A 20001-nucleotide genomic window follows, 5' to 3' on the forward strand; every position below is an offset into this window, starting at 1 on the left:
ATCAAGTATGAAGTATTGAAGATCTCTGTGAAGCGGGAATACTAAGAGTATGAACGACTTCTACTTTTTACTCTGTATATCTTTATACTGTTTGATTTTTTTTTATTTTTGTTTATTTATTTTTTTGAGATTCTGTTGCCAGCCTAGGCTGGAGTACAGTGGCATGATCTCAGCTCACTGCAACCTCCGCCTCCTGGGTTCAAGTGATTCTCCTGCCTCAGCCTCCTGAGTAGCTGGGATTACAGGCGTGTGCCACCACGCCCGGCTAATTTTTATACTTTTAGTAGGGACAGGATTTCACCATGTAGGTCAGGCTGGGCTCGAACTCCTGACCTTGCAATCCGCCCACCTTGGCCTCCCAAAGTGCTGGGATTACAGGCGTGAGCCACTGCACCCAGCCCTTATTGTTTGAATTTTTATCACAAGCATTTACTTTCATTGTTAAAAATGTTAAGACAGTGAAAATAATATTTTAACTTATATATACATAGTCATGAAAGAGCCACAAGGCATATGGCTATGTCCTTACCTTTCCCCGGTTTACAAACAAAGACCAAAAATGACAATTAAGTACAGAGCATGACTGCCAGAAACAGATAGTGACCCTACCTTTAATATTTTTCTGTATTTGCAAAGGTAAGGATTTATTTTTACTACTGGCCAAATGGAATAGCAGCAACAAGACTGAGATTAAAACTATAATATGAAGTACTGAGACCAGTAGCTTTTCCTCTCTAACTTTTAATGTTACTATAATTAGGATAAGGTACCACAATAAGGACAAAAGTTTACTCCCGGATAAGCCCAGGTTTGGCATCCTCAAATGATATTCCTTTGCCTAGTTAATGAACAACTACTCTGAATAAAGCTCTTTCCTGGAAACTAAAGAAACAAAGACAACAGAACTCATAGACTTGTGAGGGAGATTAAAATAAATACATCTAGCTTTAAAAAAAAAATGTGTTACTGATGAAGCAGAAACCAAGGGCTGGGAAGTAGAGGAGGGCAATAGTGGGATCTGTGTGATAGGGAGTTTCGCAGTGAAAGGGACATAGGAATATGACATTGAAGTGTACAGACAGGACTACTGGTGAAAAAAATGGGAGAAGAACATGGATAATTCAGTAAGAGTAAGAATCAGAAATAGAAGTAGATGCAAATGGCTACATTTGTGAGAAATGATATTGAGAAATAAGAAGAGAATGGCAAAGGAAAAGTCCAGAAATATACCTTGGGAAGATTTTCCATGGAGCCCCAAACTTATATTTGTTTTTTATAAAACAGTATTTAAATATTTATTCATCTCTTGCCAGGGATAAATCACTTTGTTATGCATCACTTAATTATGGAAATATAATTTTGGCAAAGATATATACATCTGTGATATTGTGAAATATATTCAGCTGACCAACAAAATGGGTTTGAACTGCCAGTCCACTTAGATGCCAATTTTTTCCAATATAATATATGGGTAAAGTTTTTGGAAATTTGCAACAATTTGAAAAACTCAGACAAAACCGTGTAGCCTAGAAATATGGAAAATAAGAAAAGTTAGGCATGTCATGAATACATAAAATATATGTGTATGCATGGCACAGTAGTGTGCATTTGTAATCCCAGCTACCGGGGAGGCAGAGGTGGGAGGATCAATTGAGCCCAGTAGTTGGAGAGACTAACCTGAGCAACATAGTAAGACCCATCTCAAAACAAACAAACAAACAAAAAAATGTAGGTAGTACATTTTATCATTTACTACTGTAAAATACACACAAATCTACTATAAGAAGTTAAAATTTATAAAAACTTACACACATACAAAGCATACAAGGTGACATTCACAGCCCAGAGAAATGTTAACAAGTGTATAGTATTAAATCATAACTGCATAAAACTAGCTGTAGTACCTACTGTACTACTGTAATAGTTTTGTAGCCACTTCCTGTTGCTATTGCCCAGAGCTCAAGTGTTGCAAGTATGTACTTCAAACACTCTGCCAACTTAATCATCTCTGCAGGAGCAGTTCCGCTCTCCAATAAATAGCATACCTCAGTTAAAAACTAATCTCTTTTCAAGGCCATCCTGGCTAACACAGTGAAACCCCATCTCTACTAAAAATACAAAAAAAAAAAAAAAAAAAAAAAAAATTAGCCAGGCATGGTGGCAGGCACCTGTAGTCCCAGCTACTCGGGAGGCTGAGGCAGGAGAATGGCATGAACCCAGGAGGTGGAGCTTGCAGTGAGCCAAGATTGCGCCACTGCACTCCAACCTGGGCGACACAGCGAGAGTCCATCTCAAAAAAACAAAACAAAACAAACCTCTTTTGGGAGGCTAAGGCAGGAGGATCCCTTAAACCCAGGTGTTTGAGGCTGCAGTGAGCTATGACTGCACCATTGCACTCCAGTCTGGGTGACAAAGTGAGACTCTGTCTCTAATGAAACAAAAAGACAAAAAGATAACAAATAAAACTGATGTCTAAAGGTTCTCATGTATTTTTCATCATGGTTAGTGTGATACAGCAAACCCTGAATAATATCAATGGGACCCACATGGAGTACCACTAGTGATGCTGGAAATGCTCTCAAGAAAAGTAGAGAAAAGTTAAGACATTACAAGGAAAACTTGAATGGCTTGATATGGACCATAGATTATGTAGCTGTGGTTACGCCTCATTTCAAGATCAATGAATCCACCATGAGGACTGTTGTAAAATAAGAAAAGGAAATTTGTGAAGCTGTCATTGCAGCAATGCCACTAGGTGTGAAAACCATGTATTTTTGCAGAATACCTTTTAAATCTCATAATGAAAATACAGCTCTTATGTGGGTACAGGGTTGCAGTAAGAAAGCTCTAACTATAGACTCTAATATTATTGTTTTTTTGTTTTTTTTTTTTGAGACGGAGTCTCGCTCTGTTGCCCAGGCTGGAGTGCAGTGGCGCGATCTCGGCTCACTGCAAGCTCCGCCTCCTGGGTTCATGCCATTCTCCTGCCTCAGCCTCCTGAGTAGCTGGGTCTACAAGCGCCCACCACCACGCCCGGCTAATTTTTTTTTTTGTATTTTTAGTAGAGACGGGGTTTCACCGTGGTCTCGATCTCCTGACCTCGTGATCCGCCCGCCTCGGCCTCCCAAAGTGCTGGGATTACAAGCGTGAGCCACCGCGCCCGGCAATATTATTGTTTTTTAAATGAAGTCATTATATGACAACTTAAAGCAAAAGGAGGGTAAATGATCTAAAGCTGGAGAATTTAATGCTAGGAAAGGATGGTTTGATAATTTTAGAAAGAGTTTAGCTTAAAAAATATCAAGATAATAGCTTTTGCTGACCAAGAGGCAATACACAAGTTCTTGGACACCATCAAGAAAATCTTAGAGGACAAAAGATATCTGCCTGAACAGGTTTTTATTGCAGATGGAAGAACCCTGTTGTGGAAAAAGAGGCCACAAAGTACATTTATTAGTAAGGAAGAGGAGCAAGCACCAAGATTTAACGCAGGAAGGGATAAGCTAACTCCACTGTTTTGTGTAAATGCAGTCAGGATTAAGATCAGAACTACCCTTATATAAAGAGCTGCTAACCTCTGGACCTTGAAGGAAAAAAGATAAACACCAGCCCTGCAAGTCTTCCGATTGTAGAACAAGAAAGCCTGAAAAACAAAAACTCTTTTTCTGGATTGAATCCACCCATGATTTTTTTTTTTTTTTTTGAGACAGAGTCTTGCTGGGTTGCCCAGGCAGCTCACTGCAACCTCCAACTCCCAGGTTCGAGTGATTCTCCTGACTCAGCCTCTCAAGTAGCTGGGACTACAGGCACCTGCCACCATGCCTGGCTAATTTTTGTATTTTTAGTAGAGACGAGTTTTCACTATGTTGGCCAGGCTGGTCTCGAACTCCTGACCTCATGATCTGCCCACCTCAGCCTCCTAAGGTGCTGGGATTACAGGAGTGAGCCACCACGCCTGGCCCCACCCATGCTTTATTTCTAAAATCAAGAAGTACCTTGCCAGTAAGTGACTGCCTTTTAAAGTTCTTATGCTGGACAATGCCCCTGGCCACCCAGAACCCTATGAGTTTAACACTGAAAGTGTTGAAGTGGTCTAATTGCCCCTAAAAACATCTCTAATTCAGCCTCTAGATCAGGGTGCCATAAGGACCATTAAACACAATATTCTATAAAAATGATGGTCAGTGCTATGGAAAAGAACCCCAATGGAGAGAATATCATGACAGTCTGAAGAATCACCCCACAGAAGATGCCATTGCTGTTATAGAAAAAGCCATGAAAGCCATCAAGCCTGAAACAATAACTTCCTGCTGGAGAAAACTGTGTCCAGATGTTGTGCACAGAACTTAACAACAGAGCCAATCAAGGAAATCATGAAAGAGCTTGTAAATATGGCAAAAAAAAATGGTGGGTGAAGGCTTTCAAGATATGGATCTTGCAACTTTGGGAGGCCGAGGCAGGTGGATCACAAGGTTAGGAGATTGAGACCATCCTGGCTAACATGGTGCAACCCCGTCTCTACCAAAAATACAAAAAAATTAGCCGGGTGTGGCGGCATGCACCTGTAGTCCCAGCTGCCGGGGAGGCTGAGGCAGGAGAATGGCATGAACCCGGGAGCCGGAGCTTGCAGTGAACCAAGATCACGCCACTGCACTCCAGCCTGGGCGACAGAGCAAGACTCCATCTCAAAAAAAAAAAAAAAAAAAAAAAAAAAAAAAAAAAAAAAAAGATATAGATCTTGCAGAAATTCAAGAGCTAACAGACACCATACCAGAGGAATGAACAGAAGACAACTCGATGGAGATGAGTGCTTCCAAACCAGTGCCAGACAATGAGGAACAAGACGTAGAAGCAGCAAGGCCAAAAAACAAATTGACGTTAGACAATCTAGCAGAAGGGTTCATATTATTCAAGACTGATTTTTATTTCTTTTACCACATGGACCCTTCTATGATACTGAAATCGCCTTTGCAAAAGTTATATTAGTGAGAACATTATAACAGTGAACTAAGCTAACCCAAAACCCATCTTGGCCTTTCCCTTAATTATTCCTGGGGTATGGGGCCAAGCTAACTTTGGAAGACATTTAGGCTCCAGTTTTGTTTTGTTTTTTTTAACGTGTGCAGTTTTATTCAACTGGTCTCAAGTCAGTGTACAGGTAAGCCCTGGCTGCCTCCACCCACTCCGAGGGTGACCAAAAGCCTTCATACATCTCAAGTTGAGGGACAAAAAAGGGGGGCCACAAAGGCTGATCATTCAAAGTAAAACAAAATAAAAAAATAATTACGGCAAAGATTAAAAAATTTTGCATTATATAATTTACATGAAAGCAATGCTATCACCTCCCCTGTGTGGACTCGGGAGAGGACTGGGCCATTCTCCTTAGGGAGAAATGGGGTGGCTTTTAGGGGGGCAAGGGACTTCCTGTAGCAATGCGTTTCATGATATTTGGAATGACTATTAGAAAAAAGAACAATGTACAATCAAAGTCCTCAGCCACATTGTAGAACTTTGGGGGATGCTTGCTCCAGCCGACTGCTGTCACCTTCACTGTCCCAGTTTTTAAATCCTGAGTCTAGCAAAAAAAAAAAAAAAAAAAATCAACACCAAAAACAAAAAAACAAAGCCATGCCAATCTCATCTTGTTTTCTGCACAAGTTAGGTTTTGTCAAGAAAGGGTGTAACGCAACTAAGTAACAGTCTGCCTGGAAGCATTTGCAATGGACGATGGAGAGGCCAGACTCATTGTACTCCTGCTTGCTGATCCACATCTGCTGGAAGGTGGACAGCAATGCCAGGATGGAGCCGCCCATCCACACGAAGTATTTGTGCTCTCCAGAGGAGCACTGATCTTGATCTTCATCATGCTGGGCACCAGAGTGATGATCTCCTTCTGCATCCTGTTGGCAATGCCAGGGTACATGTTGCCGCCAAACAACACTGTTGGCATATAGGTCTTTGTGGATGTCCACGTCACATTTCATGATGGAGTTGAAAGTAGTTTTGTGGATGTCACAGGAATTCCATGCTCAGGAAGGAAGGCTGGAAGAGCGTCTCAGGGCAGCAGGACAGCTCATTGCCAATGGTGATGACCTGGCCATCGGACAGCTCATAGCTGTTCTCCAGGGAGGAGCTGGAGGCCACTATGGCCATCTCCTGCTCAAAGTCCAGGGCGACGTAGTATAGCTTCTCCTTGAGGTCACATATGATTTCCCGCTTGGCCATGGTGGTAAAGCTGTAGCTGTGCTCGGTGAGGATCTTCATGAGGTAGTTAGTAAGGTCCTGGCCAGCCACGTCCAGACACAGGATGGCATGGGGGAGGGCGTACCCCTTGTAGATGGGCACAGTGTGGGTGACCCCATCGCTGGAGTCCATCACGATGCCAGTGGTACGGCCAGAGATGTACAGGGACAGCATGGCCCGGATGGCCATATATATGGCTGGGGTGTTGAAGGTCTCAAATATGATCTGAGTCATCTTCTTGTGGTTGGCCTTGGATTCAGGGGGGCCTCAGTCAGCAGCATACGGTGCTCCTCGCGAGCCACATGCAGCTCGTTGTAGAAGGTGTGGTGCCAGATCTTCTCCATGTCATCCCAGTTGGTGATGATGCCATGATCCATGGGGTACTTCAGGGTCACGATGCCTCTCTTGCTCTGGGCCTTGTCATCCACATAGCAGTCCTTCTGACCCATGCCCATCACCATGCCCTGGTGCCTCGGGTGCCCCATGATGGAGGGGAAGACGGCCCAGGGGCATCACTGCCTGTGAAGGAGACCTTCCACATGCCAGAGCCATTGTCGACAAGCGCAGCAATATCATCATCCATGGTGAACTGGCGGCGGCGGGTGTGGATGGGCAGCAGAGTGGCGAGGGTGAGGCACTGTGCTTGCAGGGTGGACACAGTCTTGGTGGTCCAGGCTACAGTTTAAATGATAATAGGCTTTGCCCAAAACTCAACTGCTTTTGTAAAGTTAAGAGGAAGCCATCAGGCTGAAAGGAGAAGAGGAGTTTGAGTCCTGCTAAGGTGCAGACATTATTCTGGAGATTATAAGAAACTTTCTCAATTACAAATAACACCGCTATGTGCGCTGGCATTTTGAGATCTCTTTCCAGGTTTTTTGCATGTCTGACACCCTTGGCTCCACTTGGACTGACAATCTGCTCCTGTAGCCCCATCCAGAAGCGATTTGGCCCCAGTAGGACAGCTTCAACCCCCTATGATTTTATTTCTGCCCCATCCAATCAGCCGCAAGCACCTGTTACCTGGCCACCCCACTCCTTCCCCCAAACTGCCTTTTAAAAATCCCTAACCTACAAGCTTTGAAGGAGATGATTTGAGTATGAACTCCATCTACCACGTGGGGTGGCTGGCCTTGTGTCTACTGAACTTTTTCTGTACTAAAATACCATAGTCTGTCTTTATGCAGTGGGCAGGAAGAAGGCCTGGGCAGTTACAAATTTGGGGGCTCGTCTGGGATCACTGTTGTGGCTACCTGCCCACGGTTTGGTAGTCCCCCACCGGCAACAGATCCAGAGGCCAGCCCACGTGGCTGCATAGTTCTCTTGGACTGGGGGCTGACGTTGGCACTATCTCTACCAGCAACACACTGCTGACCCATGGTGCATGGATTTAATTGCAGTACACAAATCGTTCCTGTAAAGACATCTCTGAACTGGTCTGGTGGGCATTCTAGGTGGTGCCAATGCCTCCTTCCTTCTTCTGATTGGTTTGGCTTCTTAAGGGATCTAAGTTTGGCCCCTTTGGGGGTCTCGATTGGCTCTCCCTAATCAGTAGGAAGAGTCTTCGTTGGGGAGACTTCTCCTCAATCAGGAAGATTTCAGGGAGATTTCTCAGAGAATAGAAGCATACTCTTGGAATTCTTGCTCAGGGATCTTGGTTTGAGAGACCTTCTGTCTGTGTTGTCTTTGTGTGTGTGTGTGTGTGTGTGTGTGTGTGTGTGTGTGTGTGTGTGTACATGTAGAGGGGATCTCTAAAGGAACTGGTGATGGAAGTCCAGCAGACCTAACTCGGAGAACTTTATTTGGTCACATTTGCTGAGCAGTGAAGGAAGTTCAACAGGTTTGACCTGGGGTGACTTTCTGCTCTTCATGTTGTCCAGACATCACCCAATGAATTCCCAGTCAGAGGTCATCCCTCCCTACCTTGAGGGGATCAAAGATGACAGGGGCACACTAGAAAAAGATTGAGCCTTGATAAGTCAGTATTAGGTGTTGAGAAAAGTGACTAGTGTCTGTTTTGTTATGTGTGCTTCACTAGGCTGAGATAAAGAATGTTAATTTGGTAGTCTCTCGCCCCTCTCCCTCGCTCCCCCGCACAGCCTATTGGGTGACATCTTACAAAGTCGAGAGGTTTCTGCCTATGGTTCAATGAAACACACAAAAGTAATTTTCCTTTTTGACTATGGTGTGGTGAGCAACATTGCCAGGGCCACTCAGGGAAAGGGAAATCAGAAACCTGCCGTGCCGGCAAAAGGTAAGAATTTTTTTTTCTTTTTTTTTTTTGAGACGGAGTCTCGCTCTGTCACCCAGGTTGGAGTGCAGTGGCATGATCTCGGCTCATTGCAAGCTCCGCCTCCCAGGTTCACACCATTCTCCTGCCTCAGCCTCTCCGAGTAGCTGGGACTACAGGTGCCCGCCACCACGCCCGGCTAATTTTTTTGTATTTTTAGTAGAGACGGGGTTTCACCATGGTCTCGATCTCCTGACCTCATGATCCGCCTGCCTCGGCCTCCCACAGTGCTGGGATTACAAGCGTGAGCCACCGCACCCGGCCAAAAGGTAAGAATTTCTTACCAGCGAGGCTTCTGGCCTCTCTCTCTCTGTGCAAATCAGGTAAGTGAATGGTAAAAATCACTGTTTATTAATAAGAAAAAGGATCTGTGAGCGGCTAATCTGAAGCTGTAGTGATTCTGGTGTACTTCTCGATGGGTCAGTTATAAACTTTGCTGTGTGTCCCTGAAACAAAAACTAAATGAGGCTTCCCTCTAATCTTGTTTTACATCCTTGACAGCATAACTTTGTGACCCTGTGGGGATACTCTCTCTTGGTCTCCACCATCCAGAGAACAGGAATTTTCAAGTTCATGTCAGGCACACAATCTGAAAGGGCTGGGAGTCTGAGATGAGTCAGCACATTCTTCACCCCAAATGTGTCAAGCCCTTGGGTGAGTTTTGACTGAAAAGGTCCCATCTCTATAGGGCATTTGTCATCTTTTGCTATCTTAAGCCCATTTCTGAGAGTGAATTCTTGGGGATCATGGAGATGCCTCTTCTACCCTAGATACCTTTTGCTTCTAATGTAAAAAGAAAAGAAAAAAAAAACTGGAAAATTACCATCTAAACTTTAATAGGTTTCTTAGATTGAGTCACTATTGGAACTGACTACCTCATTGAAAGAAAAAGGTTAAATTAAAAGAAAAATGCATAATAATGACATGGTTAGTCTTAGAAAATTCTCTTGAGCAGTTAAAATCTTTTGCAAGCTTGAAAATGCTCTAGATTCCTTCTGGGAAAGACAACAGCAGTCACCTTGTACTGTAGGACAGTTGCAAAGGCTTTGCCCTCCCACAGTGGTGGGTGGCTTGGGTTCAGTTCAGGCTTTGGGAGTAAGTCCTTTTTGGTGTAATACTTGTGGAACTTTTGCCATTTATTTATTCTTTTTCCTTCCATGCACAGCTTCTTATTTCTTATCTTGAATTTTGTTTTCTCTGAACTACCTTTGGAGATATTCTAGATTTTTTTTTTTTTGAGATGGCGTCTCGCTCTGTCACCCGGGCTGGAGTGCAGTGGCACAATCTTGGCTAACCGCAACCTCGGCCTCCCAGGTTCAAGTGTTCTCCTGCCTCAGCATCCTGCGTAGCTGGGATTACAGGCGTGCACCACTGTGCCTGATGGCTAATTTTTGTATTTTTAGTGGAGACGGGGTTTTGCCATGTTGGTAAGGCTGGTCTTGAACTCCTGACCTCAGGTGATCCACCTGCCTCGGCCTCCCAAAGTGCTGGGATTACAGGTGTGAGCCACCACGGCTGGCCTGGGGATATTCTAGATCTTATAAATCGTTTACCATCTCTTTGGAGACACCTCCTGCATCCTTGTTTAAGTCATCCCCTTAGTTAAGGCTTATCGATTTCACATAGAAGGTTACCTCTAGTAAAAGGATTCAAAAGTCAGAGTTTGTCCTCATTGAAATCTGGTAATAAAAGATTTTAAAAGAATTTTTCTCTTGAGAGCTCCATAGTTAGAAATCGACTTAATTAGCTGATATTTGGGCTATATGTATAGATATTGTTTGAAAGCTCCAGCCTTCCCTTCAAAAACTTCTCAGTTAATGGAATTTTGTCTTGATTCTCTGTTTCTGTGTATTTATATGTGTCGTGGGTGTGTGATGTTTATATATGGAGCTCCAATAACTGGCTTAAAGAAAAATAAGCGCTTGAATCAAACATTGTCAGAAAAATGGAAACTTTAATGCCTGTAGGTCTCATGAGTCTAATAATCTTTTTGTAAATAAAAAAGAGATTATTGGTAAAGTAAAATGAAAATGTCTTCAAAGTTTAAGTATTTAGTCTAAATTTGGCAGGTCAAACACTGTTTGCTGGATGCTTTAAGGTGATAAACTGCTTCTGTGACTTTTACTAATTGTTTGTCTGTTCTACAGCCAATAGATTCTAGGTAAGGCCTGGAGACATATGGAGTTAGGCAGGTCCCATGGCTAGGCTGGGAAAAGTCATGGGTTCTGCAATATTATACATGGTTAAAATTGCTTATTTACCAGGTTTCTCACCAAAAATAAAATTTGCTAAAAGTTAACAGGGCAGCATGCACGTGAGACTACTGGAAAAACAGTTTTATATACAAGGTGTAGAAGGAAAAAAGAATGTGGTTTTGGTGGGAGGCTATAAGAAGGCATGGGAATATGGTTTTTGTCAAAGGGAATGAAATTTTGTCTAGCTCAGAAGGATTTAACAATTGTCTTAACCTAAAAGAGTAATAGGACAAAACGGAAGGTTTAAGCAAGGTGTAGCGGGTTTGTGAAGGGTTGATCTTATAAAGGAAGTTCTGTAGGTATAAGCAAGTTTGCTAAGATTTGAAGGGGATTATTTAATTTTTCTGTATGTTGAACACTGAAATAAGAGGACACTAATGCAGGGCCAAAATCTGGGCTCATGTGTCTGAATAACATGGTTTTCTTAGTGAATCGATCTACTGCTTAACAGAAAATTGTAAAAGATTAAAAAAGATTTATTAAAATTTTACCTTATGGTTAAACTAATTAAGATTCAATTGATTTGTTTATAAGGTTTTATTAATAATTGGGTTTAACGTTACTAATACACTAATGCAAAGGTGAAACTTGGCTTTCTCTTTAGAACAAGATTTTTGGGAGGCCAAGGTGGGAGGATCACTTGAGGCTCCAGAGTTCGAGACCAGCCTGGATAATACAGAGAGACTCCATCTTCACAAAAAATAAACACGTTAGCTGGGCATGCTGGCATGTGCCTACAGTCCCAGCTACTGGGCAAGCTGAGGTGGGAGGATTGCTTGAGCCCAGGAGTTCAAGGCTGTGGTAAGCCATGTTCGTGCCACTGCACTCTAGCCTGGATGACAGAGCAAGACCCTGTCTCACAAAAAAAAAAAAAAAAAAAAAAAAGAGCAACAGGAGAATGGTGAGAAACATAAACTATGACAAAACCGTGCAATAATCCATATACATTAAAAACAATGTTTACACACTATGTTAGCATGGGGAAATATTCTTACATTAACTATTATGTAACAAAAGCAGAATTTAAAACAGATAATATAAAATCATAAAGAGTACAAAAACATGGGTATATATAAATACATATACATGCATATATTTTATATATAAGGACTCAACTATATAAAAATATATACTTATATATAAAAAGATATCCTTGTGTATAACTGTGTATTTATATATAAAAAGATATGCTTGTGTATTTATCTGTGTAAATATTGTGTATTTATCTGTGTAAATATTGTGTATTTACACAGATATACACAAGCATATCTTTTTATATATAAGGCTCCAGACATACATATGATATATAAATACACATACATACAGAATAATCATAACAAGAAGATGCAAAGCACAGTGTGACTAATATCACCACACAGTGTATGTCTGGTATACAAACATCAGTATTACTTTCATTATAGCCAAAGAAACTGAGGCTTTCCTAGAGTAAATATTCTGTCTTATGATACACCAGTAGTAAGTGGCCAATTCTGGGTTTTATGAGAAGCCACGATGCTGCCTAATGCCTGGAGGAAGTTTCTGTATTAAGAATAGCTGATGGTAGAGTTAGGAAAATTTGTGTTTGGCTTTCTTCACATTTCAACATTTTGTAAATTAAATACATATTAAGAAAAATGCTACTTTCTTAAACATCAGGGAGAAAAAGAAAAGACACTCTCCTCTTATAATTCAGAAAAATAAGACTATTTTCTTTTAAAGTATCACTTCCATTATTTATATATTAAAAGGTTCCTACATGTTTTTCCATGCAGTCACATAAAAATTTTTTCATGTTAAATATGATAAACTTTAAGTATGCAAGGATTAAAATACAAATATATATATATATATATATATATATATATATATATATATGTTTTTTTTTTTTTTTTTTTGAGATGGAGTCTCACACTGTCACCTGGGCTGGAGTGCAATGGTGAAATCTTGCCTCACTGCAATCTCTGCCTCCCAGGTTCAAGTGATTCTCCTGCCTCAGCCTCCCGAGTAGCTGGGATTACAGATGCCCACCACCACACCCAGCTAATTTTTTGTATTTTTAGTAGAGACGGGGTTTCAGTATGTTGGCCAGATTGGTCTCGAACTCTTGACCTCGTGATCCGCCCACCTTGGCCTCCCAAAGCGCTGGGATTACAGGCGTGAGCCACTGCGCTCGGCCTAAAATACTTTTTTTTTTTTGAGACGGAGTCTCGCTCTGTCACCCAGGCTGGAGCGCAGTGGCATGATCTCAGCTCACTGCAAGCTCCGCCTCCTGGGTTCAGGCCATTCTCCTGCCTCAGCCTCCCTAGTAGCTGGGACTACAGGCACCTGCCACCACGCCCGGCTAAATTTTTGTATTTTTAGTAGAGATGGGGTTTCACCGTGTTAGCCAGGATGGTCTTGATCTCCTGACCTCGTGATCTGCCTGCCTCGACCTCCCAAAGGGCTGAGATTACAGCCGTGAGCCACTGCGCCTGGCCAAATAATTTTTTTAGAAATCCTATACATGCTTTGGAAAAATGATTGATAAGAAAATTCAACAACTTGTCAGTGCTGAGACTGAAGGTGTTTTATTTTTCTTTTTGTCAAATTTTTCTATAATAGTGCTTTGATAGTATACTTACATGACTAAATGAAAATATGGGAAGGAAAAACTAGAAACCCAATTACTAAAACAGAGGAGGAAAGACAAATAGCTCCTTCCTTTTTACCACAGTGGAAGGAATCCAAGAGCAACAGACCTAGGACCACTAATATAAATGTCTTATAACTTTGTAATGGTGATTTTGCTATTTGTATTACTCTTTGTTCATCTGTTTTAGTAACAGTATGGCATAGCAGCTTAAGAACAGGCAGTTAAGAACTGAATTCTAGTTTTGCCATTCCCTGTCTGTGTAACTTAAAAACTTCTCTGAGCCATATCTGAAACACAAAGATAACAATAATAAGTACCTCAAAGGATTATTATAAGATTAAACGCAATAGTACACTTAAGTGCCTGGGACACAGTAAGGCAACGATAAAAACTAAATACTATTATTATTATTATTTATCCTATAATAGCCGGTAGAAACCCTTAAAATCAAAATATTGTCTTTATCTTCAGTAGGAGGCAGCAATGTTTTCCAATGCCAGGCTTTCACAGCGAAAGTCAAAAGACACTGTGTTTGGCAATGGGTACAGATGAAAGTAGAAAAGAGACTAAGCAACTAGGATCAGACATAAAGAAAGACAAGAATGCATTAGAAGACACAGAGTGCATTAGAAGAACTCATATATAATTCCTTAATCAAGTAATTCAACAAATAGTAGGCACTACATCAGGTATTGGAGGGAAGCATTGAAAAAACTAGAAACGGTTCCTTTACCCTGAAGGGCATCCATACCACCAACTGATAAAAATTCTGTCCTTTGAAGCAATAATGCATTCAAGTATCTTCCTCAGGCACTACTTTTGTTATGTTTTATACTACATTTATTCATACACTTGGCCTTATTTTCTCTGTTGCTAAGTTAAAAACGTGAACTCAGAAACTTTTTCTTTTTCATACATATATCCCTTGGAGTACTGGCACTATATTCAGAACACAGTAGGTCAATAAATACTTGATTGGTATTCAAAAGCTGAGCAAACTAGCCTTTAAATATGAAGATCACAAGTTCTGATAAGTTTTTTTCACAAATTATTTTTATCTATATTTGCCATAATTTCTCTACTATCCAATAAAACACCAAACTTTACAACTTAGGTAACTTTCTACAGACACAGAAGGTTTAAACCTTATTGGCTAACAACTGACTGTTGCTCACTAAGCCACATTTTCTCATCCATAATTTCCCACTTGGCTTTCTTCATTTCTGTTTGTTTGTTTTGAGATGGTTGTCTTGCTCTGTTGCCCAGGCTGGAGTGCAGTGGCATGATCTCGGCTCACTGCAACCTCCACCTCCTGGATTCAAGTGATTCTCCTGCCTCAGCCTCCCAAGCAGCTGGGATTAAAGGCACATGCCACCACACCCAGCTAATTTTTGTATTTTTGTAGAGACAGGGTTTCACCATGTTGGCCAGACTGGTCACAAACTCTCGACCTCAAGTAATCCACCCACCTTGGCCTCCCAAAGTGCTGGGATTATAGGCGTGAGCCACCATTCTGGGCCTCTCTATTTCTTTATTAACTTTTTAAATGGAGAGGTGACCAGATTTTGTTATTAAAGCAAAGTATTGAAGTGATACGTACAATTGAAGGGAGAAATAGAAAATTCAACCAAACAATAGCTGAAGACTTCAATACTTCATTCTCAATAACTGATGGCAGAACCAAACCGAAAATCAGCAAGGACATAAAAGACTTAATTAAGACTATTATCTAATGGTTATCTAACTTGACCTGATAGCTATAGAACATTTCAACAAAAGCAGAATATATATTCTTTTCAAGTGCCGTAAAACAGTCTCAATAAATTTACAAGTGTTGAACAAAGTAGGTTCTCTAACCATAATGGAATTAAATTAGAAACCAACAGCAAAACAACTTTTGAGAATTCCATAAATATTTGTAAATTAAACAGCATACTTCTAAACTCATAAGTCAAAGAAATTACAAGCAAAATGTAAAAACATTTTGAAATGAATGAAACTGAAAATACAACAGATCAAAATTTGTCAGATTTGGCCAGGTGCAGTGGCTCACGCCTATAATCCCAGCACTTTGGGAGGCCAAGGTGGGTGGATCACCTGAGGTCAGGGGTTCCAGACCAACCCGGCCAACATGGTGAAACACCATCTTTACTAAAAATACAAAAATTAGGCAGGTGTGGTGGTGGGCGCCTGTAATCCCAGCTACTCGAGAGGCTGAGGCAGGAGAATCGCTTGAACCTGGGAGGCAGAAGTTACTGTGAGCTCAGATGGCGCCACTGTACTCCTGCCTGGGTGATAGAGCGAGACTCTGTCTCAAGAAAAATAAAATAAGAACCAACAAATATTTTAGGGTTTGGGGGCTGAAAAGTCTCTGTCTCAATAACTCAACTCTGCTGTTAGGCATGAACATAGCCAGAGAGCATATAAATGAATGACTGTGGTTGTGTTCTAATAAAACTTCATCTATAAAAAGCAGGACCATTTGGCCCACTGTCCATAGCTTGCTAATCCTTGATGCATATGGGCAAAAAATATATACAATTTAAGTGAAACCACGAATGAACTTCTCTTTGGAGAAGCCCTCATCATTTGAAAAACAAACAAACAAACAAAAACACACATTACAAAATTCAGGAACAAAAGAGGGGACATTACCAGCAACCTTATAAAAACTAAAAGGATTGTAAGTGTATACTATAAAGAACTTTATTCTAGTAAATTAGGACACTTAAATGAAACTAATAAATTGCTAAAAGACAAAAATTACCAAAATTGACTCAGAAACAAATAGAAAATCTAAATGTATAAAAGGTGAATAAATTAAATTAGCAATTTAAAATATTCTTATTCTTAAAAGCCTGGATGCAGATGGTTTCACTAGTGAATTCTACCAAACTTTTAGAGGAAAAAAAATAGTACTAATCTTCTAGAAACTCTTCCAGAAAATAGAGAAGGACATGCCAGTATTACCCTGATATCAGAGCTAGACTAAGACATCACAAGAAAACTAAAAAGCAATATTTCTCATGAATATAGACTCCAATATCCACAATAAAATATTGGTAAATCAAACCCAGCAACATATAAAAAAATTATATACCATGACAGAGTGAGGATTGCTTCCTAGGAATACAATGGTTGGTTTAACATCTAAAAATTAATTAATGAAATCCATGACATTAATAGTTTAAAGATGAAAAACGATATGACAATACAATCTCAATAGACATTGAGAAAAAGCATATGACAAAATCCCACACTCATTCATGATTAAAGGATGGACAGAAAAAACCAAACTGTCTAAAAACTAGGAATAAAAGAGAACTGCCTGTCTCTAAAAGAAGCATTTGGTTAAATAAAATAAAAATAAAAAGGGAACTTCTTCCATCTAATAAAGGGCATCACAAAAACCTTACAACTAACATCATACTTAATCATGAAAGATGCAATGTCTTTCTCCTAAGATTAGCAAAAAGGAAATGATGCCCATGGTCACCACTTCCATGCAACATTGTATTGAAAATTCTAGCCAGTACAATCAGTCAAAAAAAAAAAAAAAAAAAAAGTTGGGGGTAGCAGGGACAAAAGGCAGCCAGATTGTTAAGAAAGATTTAAAACTGTCTGTTCACTGATAACATGAGCCTGTGTGTAGAAAACCTTAGGGAACCTAGACAGAAAAATGAATAGACTAATAAGAGTTTCAGAAAGACCAAAAGATACAAGATCAATACACAAAAGCCAACCCCACTTCTGTATGTAAGCAATGAGTAATCTGAAAAGGAAATTAAGAAAATAATTCCATTCAAACTTAAGCACTTACAAATTTTTGATACTATAAATAACCTAGTTGATGGACATCCATGAATACATGAAGTACTTTCTATATTTCAGATATCCATGTGGATAGATTTCTGGAACTTTATTTGCTTTCACAGTGACAGATACAAAGATATGGGCACTGAATATAAAGTGATGGATTCAGAGAACAATGATTGTGTTGTAAAAAGTATGACCAAAAATATAAGGCAATTTTGGGTTCTGCTGTTTAACAGTTTCTTCTAAATAAACTCAAAAACAGTGAAGGTCACTCACCTGCACAGCATGAGATAAATCTGACATCAGACACTGACGGAACCTCTCATCACTCCCAATTCCTTGAAGAACAAAGTCAGGCACATAAGATGAGCAGTAGCCACCCAGCAAGGACCTCCCAAAGTTGGCAATGTTGGGCTGAACAGCACTCACTTCGATTAACTTTGACCTGGAAGAAAAATGCCCCCAAAAGACATCTAATTAGTAATAAATATATTTAACCAGTTAAAAAAAAAAGTGAATTCTACTTGTCCATATTTAACACTAGTCTGTATTAAAATCAAGTGTAAAGTCATCCTTATATAATGGTAATAATCGTAAAAATTAAGAGTAAAATGGTAATAATAGTAAAATCAAGAGTAAAATCATCCTTATTTAAAAACTGGCTCAAGTGCTCTATCAGAAAATAAAATACTCCTTCTTATTCAGAGAAGAAGGTCTGATGAGCAACTGAGTAATGAAGTGAGGATCAATCTTTCCTAATAGACTTTAAGAGAACCGTACCTTGTGTTTGTAGCACATTCTTAATACAATCAGATTATGAAAACAATAATCTAAAACAAAACAATTAAATGCCTCACAAGTCCAAAGCTGGGTATGTAACGTTTCTCAAGCATGAATCTTCTCCTTGCATACTTGACCCAAAGTATACATTCTCTGTTTTCCTCTTAGTCTTGGCCAAATCTATTTCTAACAGCCATTCTAACATCTCAGGGATTAGTGCTCCTTAACTGCCAGGCTCAGCATATGTCCTTTTGGGGGGCATAAGTCACTCCTCAATGGCTTGAAACCTTCTAAGCAGTAAGAAATCTTATACTTATCAACCAGATCCTTTAACTTTTCTCTGAGGTCTTCATAAAACCTTTCCAGGGTGTTTCTGGTGCTTAGCTTTTACTTCTTCTTATGAGTTAAGAGAATATGAAAATAAGAGAGAGCTATCCAGGACAATGATCTCTTCTTTTATACTAACCTTCAGAGAACAGCTAAACAAAAGAATGGTACATATTTATATAGGGCCCATTATAGGTGAAAACTTCCTACTTACCCAGGAAAAGGTATCTCATCCTCTTCTGCCCAATCTTCTTGCTCTCCTCCATAATAACTGCTAACTTGTCTAGTCATATCATGACCTGTATCTTCACTTTCACTATCCCCAAGGGCACTATCTGAACTTTCATTTCTTGGAATGTCCCATTCAGTCCCTACAGCAATTTTTTTATCTGAACTCTCTTTATCCCCATGGGGGACAAGAATGGAGAGTGTATCTCTTTGGTCCTGCTGAGGAAAGCAGGTTTTACATGAATCTTGGGGAACGGTTTCTATACATTTACAAAATTCATTGTTCTGTTTGTTATTTTTTGTACACAATATTTTTGAAAACTCTAACATACAGCAATGGTCTTTACTATCTGTACTTGTTTTAACTGGAACATCATCAATAGTCCTGGTTTCGATTGAATCATCATTAAAATATTCGTCAAATAAGCTCATGCTTTCTGGGTCTGAATGATTCCAACAGGGAAGTTCACAGGGCTCTTCAGAAACCATGTTCTGTATATCAGACTCTCCTGATTGGTCCTTAGTTGTTTGTTTAGTTTCTTGATGCTGATCAATAGCCTCTCTTTCTTCATTCAATGGTTTGGTGTGATGTCTGGTAATCTGATCCACCACTGCCTGACTTCGAAGCTCAGTATCTGAATCAGGTGACATAGAATCCCCAATCAGGAAAGTAACCTTTGTCTGGGCAGCCTCACAAGAAAATGAAGCAGGCACAATCTTATCTGGAGGTTTTTTTTCCACAACCATTCCTGTGGATCTCATTGCTTTGCCTGTGTGACTGTCTGAATCCAGCAACTTCTCACTCTGCCATGTTTCCTCTGTTGGCTCTAAGCCTGACTCTGACAATGCACATTTGTCTACTGGAACAGATCCTGTGCAAACAACTGTCTCTAACTTGGCATCAAGGCAAGTTCTTAATTTATCTCTGTACTGTTTAACATCAACAGCATTTTCTTCTTGGCAGTCAGAAGGAGAAATCATCCGGCACTCATCTGAAATTCCTAGCAGCTCCTTAGAGCTGTTTTGAATATCTTCTCTCTCTTGTTGTGAAATGTTCTCTACATTCTGCCCAAGGAGTGGATGACTGCAATATTTACAGTTACAACTGGGAGTTCTTATTTCTTCTGACTCTTTAAAGAGCAAACTGCTTTTGTTTCTATGCATTGTGACAAGGACATACTCTGATTCTTCTATTTCACCTTTCTCTAAAGTGGTAGTAATTACTGTGCCTGGCATAACAATGGCTTCATCTTCTCCATTTTCTAAAAGATGTGTTTCTTGAAGTTCAGAGCATCTTATAAAATAAGTAAGAAAATAAAGTAGCCTCTGGACCATGTCTTGTCGTTTGCCAACTACCACAGTCCTTGCTAACCGTACAGGAGAGCCAATAGCGCCATATAAGTCTCCTGTAATGGAAAAAATAAGTTATTGGA

General features: G+C 40.1%; 1 protein-coding gene and 1 pseudogene across 6 annotated transcripts in view; both read right to left on the bottom strand.

Annotated features, from left to right (window-relative positions):
- FNIP1 (folliculin interacting protein 1) overlaps window positions 1-20001 on the bottom strand; it is a 156425-nt gene that overhangs the window by 11965 nt on the left and 124459 nt on the right. For all 6 annotated transcript variants that reach the window (XM_055299348.2, XM_055299349.1, XM_055299346.1 and 3 more), the window contains 2 exons: window positions 18555-19974; window positions 17510-17678 (listed from right to left, as the gene is read on the bottom strand). In XM_055299348.2, the coding sequence (XP_055155323.1) occupies window positions 17510-17678; window positions 18555-19974 (1589 nt within the window). The remainder of the gene's footprint in view (window positions 1-17509; window positions 17679-18554; window positions 19975-20001) is intronic.
- Window positions 5098-6841, bottom strand: LOC129493321 (actin, cytoplasmic 1-like; annotated as a pseudogene).

Source organism: Symphalangus syndactylus, chromosome 11 (assembly GCF_028878055.3).
Source record: "Symphalangus syndactylus isolate Jambi chromosome 11, NHGRI_mSymSyn1-v2.1_pri, whole genome shotgun sequence".
Taxonomy (NCBI): Eukaryota; Metazoa; Chordata; class Mammalia; order Primates; family Hylobatidae; genus Symphalangus; species Symphalangus syndactylus.